General features: G+C 40.6%; 1 protein-coding gene across 1 annotated transcript in view; it reads left to right on the top strand.

Annotated features, from left to right (window-relative positions):
• Positions 1–3085: 3085 nt before the first annotated feature.
• The window catches only part of LNP1 (leukemia NUP98 fusion partner 1), an 8935-nt gene continuing 4617 nt past the window's right edge, over positions 3086–7403 (top strand). The window contains exon 1 of the mRNA XM_042809467.1: positions 3086–3235. Within this exon, the coding sequence (XP_042665401.1) occupies positions 3086–3235 (150 nt within the window). The remainder of the gene's footprint in view (positions 3236–7403) is intronic.

Raw genomic sequence — 7403 nt, forward strand, 5'->3', positions numbered from 1 at the left:
TGACAACATCATAGAAGGCCACCAGGTTGGTTGAGCACGGCCTCCACTTGGTGAACATGATCTCAAAGATGATCTAGTTCCAATCCCCTGCTATAGGCAGGGACACCTCACTTTAGACCAGGTAACCACGGCAGTGTAACCGCTTCTTTTTAAAGTTATTGACTGAATCTGTCATGGGAATCATTAAATATGCAATACTGGAACTGTGTATCTGTTGTGTATTCATGTGACTATGTCAACTCTGCACACTTATCGATAGGAAGGGAAAACTGACATTCCTATCTCCACTTACCCTGCAGAATTCAGCTCATGATATGGAGAAGCTGCCCCTGGTCCCATGTCATGCTCGGGTAGTGCTTGTCATCACATAGCAAAAATTTCCTAGCAAGTGGGAAGGAAAATGAATAGAAGTGAAGACATAGAATCAGAATCATAGAATCATAGAATTTCTCAGGTTGGAAAGACCTTAAAGATCATCAAGTCCAACCACAACCTAACCATACTACCCTAACTCTATCAACCCACCACTAAATCATGTCCCTGAGCATCACATCCAGATGATTTTTAAACACATCCAGGGATGGTGACTCAACCACCTCCCTGGGAAGCCTATTCCAGTGCTTAACAACCCCTTCTGTAAAGAAGTTTTTCCTGATATACAACCTAAACCTCCCCTGGTACAACTTGAGGCCATTTCCCCTCATCCTGTCACCTGTCATCAGTGAGAAGAGACCAGACCTGCTCTTGCTGCAATCACCTTTCAGATATTTGAAGAGAGCAATAAGCACACGTAGCACTATGAAGGAAGAAAAAAGTGCTGAAAACAGAAACAATGGCATGGTTGTGAGGCAAACACCTCAAAGCCCTGTTAATGTTTTCCAAAGTGAGTTTGGGTTTGCCCTGAGTGCTGATGATCTGAGCACCAGGACATCCTGGCCTCCTGTTTGCTACAGGGTTTATTCATTCAGCTGCAGCAGCGGCTCCTTTTTTATTTCCCACTCTTCCCATCTCTCATGGAGCCCTGGTAATTTGCTTGGTGTGATCTGCTGTCCTGCTGGACGCTCAGTATGTCTTGGTGCCTGGTAATAAACAGCTCTTTCCATGTGTGAATTATCGTAATTTGCCTAAGTATACTTTGCCAAAACTGTGGGATTGTCTCATTTTTCCATCAGCTGTTTCAGCACAGCAGAAGCACTTCGCACTTTATGTAACAGGATGGAAGAACCTTATGCCATACAGTACAAGTGGCATATCTACAGGCTGATAGTTTCCTACCAGGATGGTCTGAATTTCTGCCACATGTTGTCTTTTATGACCCAGGATAGTCCCTTGCATATACCTTTCCTGTAGCCTCAGGGTGTGCAGAAAAATTTAGGCTCTCAGAATATGGTCTGGAGTACTCTTCTCTACTTGAACAATCAGCCCACATGTTCTTTTTACTCAGGTGTATTTTTACTGTGCCATTTTGTAGGTATTCTTGTCACCCCTATCCCTTCACACTTTCACCAAGAGCACATCCTGCTGCACGTTTGCTTATGACTCTACGCTCTAATGTGCAACATCCAAGGATATTCTGTGTGTATACCCATGTTCTACAGTTTTCTGTGCTACACATGGTCTCATTGCCCCAGACAAAGCAAAACTCACACAGGTATCTATTACCAATCAGTTCTTTCACCTGTATTATTCAGAATGAAGAGTACTACATCTGATTTATGGTACTGGGAGAGCTTAAGTCTCACATCTACACCCACTTGAATGAAGCTAGAGTTTTGCTACTACATCCGTATACTGCTAAATAGATTAGAGACAAGAGGCAAGGTTTATTGCTGTATCATTGATTGCACATAATGCTAAACTGCTAGTAAGCTTTTCGGTATACTTTTGGACAGTGCTGACTAATATCTCCAAGACGATATCAAAGCATCAGGAGAACACTTGGCTACCTAGCACACACCAATGCTTCCAATAGGAAGATAGATTTATGTATTTTCTCCTACGCAATTTTCCACAGTTACTCCAAGAGGTTCCACATCCTCTAAACACTCCTTCATTTCCTTCATCTGTGTTCCAAGGCATGTAACACTGTAACATACTTCAGTTTCACGTTTTACAAACAACATTTTAATGTGCTACAAACAGAGTTTTCAGGTTACATCAGCTATGCTGAAATTTAAAATAAAAGCCACAAAATTATAACAAGATACTGGTAGCACAAAAATGTAGTGTAGAATGAATGAGTCCAATTTAGCCACTTGGTCTCAGGAACGAGGAACAGTCCCCTACTATGTTCTGTTTTACGGTGTAGACACAGTCAATAGTCTACACCCAGTGCTTGGTTAGGAGGTCAGACTCATTCCTACTCTGTGTTCAGTGTGCTCAAGCCGGGCCCATCATAAAGCAGATACAACAGATGAAACTATTTTGGTGAAAAGCAAACGATGCACATTCACGCATCATGCCACAATCCAAAAATGAACTATTTTCTCAGTAGAGCCTTTGTTCCAGAGAGACCATATTTCCTAGACACCAAAAGGAAGCACAGAGGCAACAGAGATCAGCAGCAAGGGCAGCATGAAGAGGGCTATTTGTCCTGCCTTCCACAAAGTCAGTTAGGCCTCTGCAGGCAGATGTGCCAGTTTCTGACCACTGTCAATATGTCAATTCTGCTTCTCAAAATCACAAGCCTGCTTTGGGTTAGAGTACACGCCTTCCAGGCATGTTACTGTGGGCAATTCTCCATTGGCATTGACAGCTGATGCGCTCAACTGCAATGTATATGGAGTAGAGAACATATTTCCCTTCCTATCAGCTCCCTGCGGCACTGTCACTGAACATCTCTGCAATGGAAAGATTAAAAGAAACCTTGTTGAAAATAGATGAGAAAGGATTGATTTTATGTTTAGACAGTGCCTAGGGTTGCAGTGGGTTGGGCTTTGGGGGGTGAAGTGCAGAAAGAGTGGCTGAAACTGCATCTCCTCTTCCTCTTGACAGAACAGTGTGAGGCTATTGGCTTACTGAAAGCCTTCGATACTGCTTTTCCTTGTCTGGCTGGGAGACTGCTGCAAATTTGGAGTGTCTGTACATGGAATATGAAGAGGATGATGATATTTCCTTTGCAAGATGGATGAGCAGTTTCTGGGGCCACAGCTTGATTGATGAGAATGAGAAAGAGAGTAGAGGCCACAAGAAACGTCAAACACGATCCCTTAGTGAAAGGAGAGCCTCCCTTCCGGTAAGAGCTGCGTGCAGTTTTCTGTGTTCATGTGTGTGTGGCTTATGCATAATCTTCAGTGCAGACATTCCAAAAGTTAACCCTAGAGATCTGCTGGGATGAGAATGTCTCACTTACCTTGTCAACTAGGTTCAGTTCCTACTGGCAGAAGTTGCTTCTCAAACTTAGCTCCCTCCAGAAGCCTCAGAGGTCTTTGGGATAGAGGAAGATGAGAAAGCTTCATGATGAGGAAAGACGGGACCAAAAAATGGAAGAAGGCTGCGATAACTGCTGGAGTCCTAGCTATGCATTATGATTTTCTGTCTGGTAAAGCATGACCTGACAGAGATACAAGCACTTCAGAAATCTGGCGTGCACGAACTTGTCTTCAGTGAGTATGTTCTCACATGTAAAACTACATAAGCCTATATACATTCATTGGATTTTGACCTAATTCTACAACCACTCTTCTCAAGGAAGCTGTGTGCTTTTCTCTCTGGAATTTAGCTGCTTGCTGGTGTAACTTTGAATTTAAGCTAGAGGATATGGTCCCTCCTTGTTTAAAGTATCTGAACCTGAAAATACATAACTAAGCTTATTATATTATGAAGTAAATTGTTAAGGGAGAAACAGCTTCTTTTTTCCTAAACCATCAGAGCAGTGGGGAAAGGGACAGGGTTCAAATGCCAAAGCAGTTTTTTAAGGTAGCTGACAACTAACTAATAATCAAAATGCAAAAAAAGCAGATATTCCCAGTCCTTAAAAAAAAAGTCTAGGTACCTCAAACCTGTCTCTTTTTTTTCCAGATGCATCAGTTGGCTTCCCGAAGTAATTATGTATACTTACAAATAATTTTTCAGTTATATCCTAAATCATAATGTCTGCAACAAAGCCAATACTATTATATTGCAAAGTTTTTTTTCTGTCATGTACTATATTTCACCTTGGAAATCACCTTGCACTGAATCTGCCATGCTCTAAGCGGTGGGATTTTTCCTTTACATAGAATCATAGAATAGAATGATGGAATCATTAAGGCTGGAAAAAACCACCATTCCAACCATCCATCTGCCCATCATCACCATGTCCATGCAACCACATCCCACAGTGTCACATTCACATTTACACATTTCTTACACCTCCAGGAAAATTTTTTTCTTTTCTCAAAAATTATGGTTAAGGGGAGCAAAAGAGAACAAAACGACCTCCTTACTCTTTGAATATCAATATTACGATATTTTAGTTTTGTTCTTCAGAGAATTACGCATACACGATTTCTTTACTCCTAGTACAGACTGAAGCATCAGAATGTACCTTAAATTGCATTCCATTCAGCGAGTTGCTGAATGCGGCTTCATTGCATGCTTGTGTGTGTACACATACATTTAATTTGAAGCACGTTCTTAAATTCAGTTTGATCAAAAGCTATTTCAATGCTTTTGCTAATGATAATTGTATCCCTGAATCAGCACTAGAACTTTAATGAAGTTAGCTTGGAGAGAAAAGGCTGTGACTTTTTGTATGATTGTTCAATCAGTTAGAGTTACCCTGTACACTTAATTATGTCTGGCCTTCGTGTTAGTGCTCCACAGTTTTTTTCTTGGCTCAGCTATACTATGTAGCACATATAGATCTCAATCTCAGTGCCAGAAATAGACCGTGGGAATGAAAAAGGATGATTTGTTTGGATTTCTTATAATAAATTCTGATAATTTTTTATAATAAACTATTTTAATAGAAATTTCTGATCAGTTGATAGTGAAGACTACTAAAATACATTGTGTTAAATCAAATCTAGAAATTATTCAATTGGGTGCACTAATAATTCCTTAGAAACATCTTCAAGAAGTGCATCTCCTTCTCAGAGCCACAACTTGCTATTGCACCTAGATGTGCTCTTTAGACTGTTGTTACAAAGAATAACTACTACGAAAATCAAAACACTTACCAGTGCTAGTTAAATAACATCTTTCTTTTGTCAGAATAGTGCAATTAATAGAGAGGAATAATAACTGAGATCAGACCTTGTCTCTTCTGTAGTTAACCCTACATCCTCAGCGGATCAGTGTGCACTTTCTTCTGTGTTGACATTGTAAATGGAGGTAACCATGGCTGTCCTGGTTACAATCAAATCACAGAATCATAGAACCATTAAGGTTGAAGAGACCACTAACATTGCTTAGTCCTACTGCCAACCCATCCCCATACCCTCTAGATTAGCAGGTTCTGACTGACATAGCTGTTTGCAAAAGTTTCTTGTGCAGACAGATAAACTTGTGCTGCCCAAACAGCACTGCCAACACACTTTCTCTCATACCAGGGCTGGCATACGGCGTATCAGCAGTTCCATCCACATGAACTACATTTGCACCAACAGTGTTTTGGTATTGCACAGCACAATGCTAGCACTATGGCACAGAAGGTGTTTTGGAATAACTCTGTAAATAGCTTTCAGTTATGGAATAGGTTGGTTTTCTTTTGGTCTTCTTTATAGTTTTTCCCTACCACTGTTCTCACTTAAAACACAATAGATGAATTCTGTGGCATCCTGTCATTTAGGAGCCTCTCAAAATATGAACAAAGCTTTGTAGAAGAACTCCTCTGTGATTTGCTTCACAGAAACTAACAATAATTTGTATTTCTTTTTCCCCAGGATCGTATCATACCTTATAAGACAAACATTACTGAGATGCAGTTCACAAAATGCTTTTGTTGTGATCGTTCCCATTTTGCAGAGGAACACAAACTTATATTCATCCCTCACTGGGTCACTGGCAGAACATGTAACTGGCCTCAGGAATTCGCATGCCAAAACAGGCTAAAACAATAAGTCCAGAATTCTCCATTAAAACAAATACATCCGCTCCCCTGGAAAGCATCAGGTTCAGATAAGTCATCACAGGCCTGCAGTGAATGTGGAAACAGCCTGAGGAGAACTAAGTCATCTGCTTTCAACTGCTTTAATTAATTTGCCGCACACTGCAAATTTCAGATACAGTAACTGATTCTCTTTCTGAAGCTGATGACTTTGCTTGATGCATTCTAGTTATCCTCCATCATTTCAGCTCAGGACTGTTTCCTATTTCCCAGGCATTTTGCTGTGGGGAAAATATTGCATGCTGAGGAGCACTGGTTAGAGTTTTACAACCCTATATATGGGAGAACTTTGAAGTAGACATTGCTCGTGACAGAAAAGCAGATAAGAAAAAGCCAAGGGTGAGAGCAGAACTTCTGACTATGGTTGAAGGTAATGACAATTATTCTAAACTAAAATCAGACTAAACATCTATTGCAATATCATTACTACAGATCATTGTAAGCCTAGGCTGAAACATTTTTAAGGAATTCATGCTTGGTCATAAGCTTCTTGGGAGGAAAGAATGCTCTGGGACAGAATTGGAATGTCAGATTTTCCAAAATATTCCTAGAGAACTGGGGTCATTATGTAAACTTGAGCAAACAACAAATGCAATGCTGACACTCTGAAGATTAATTGTCTCACTGACAGCTGTGTGAGTCCCCAGATCAAAGCCAAAAGATGGAAGAAATTATCTTGTCTCCAACAGAAACTGAGAAATAGAATAGGCAATATTGGCACCAAGTTCTTGAGGATTTTTTGTTTCTGTGCTTTTTCTGCATTAGCAAACAATCTGCTGCCTATTATATAAACAGACACTAAGCATGACTGGGATTACACAAAGTCTCATACAGAAAAAGGGGGTACTAAGGGGAGTGAGAAACAAACGCAGAGAGGTAGCAAAAATTCCCTATTGTGATATCAAAGAACAGATGTAATTCTCACTTTCCATGCCTTTTTCCTTGTTTCACCTCCTCTCCATTTCTCCAGTTGAAGAACTACTCAAGGCAAATCCTAGAAGCCAGAGATGATAGAAGCTTGCTAAAGAGGCATCACATGAAAACAGGAGCCAGCTACTGGGGCAAGGATAGGAGCAGACATTGGAGCAGCACTCAGAGGCTTTTGGAAAGGGAAGGCAGCAGTAGTGGGTGGACAAGAAAGCATGGATACAGAAAAAATTTCTGTTTCCAGCAGCTCCTGTGATATCAGGAAGGGAAGCATAGATTAAAGATATCTCAGGCCTGTTCTTATTTGCAGTGGTATCATGCAATCCATTTGGCACCAAACCTATGTATTAAACAGAATCACAGAATCACAGAATCACAGAATCAC

The sequence above is a fragment of the Centrocercus urophasianus genome, unplaced genomic scaffold (assembly GCF_019232065.1).
Source record: "Centrocercus urophasianus isolate 14NV4802_14NV808 unplaced genomic scaffold, USGS_Curo_1.0 seq_12, whole genome shotgun sequence".
In the NCBI taxonomy this organism is placed as follows: domain Eukaryota; kingdom Metazoa; phylum Chordata; class Aves; order Galliformes; family Phasianidae; genus Centrocercus; species Centrocercus urophasianus.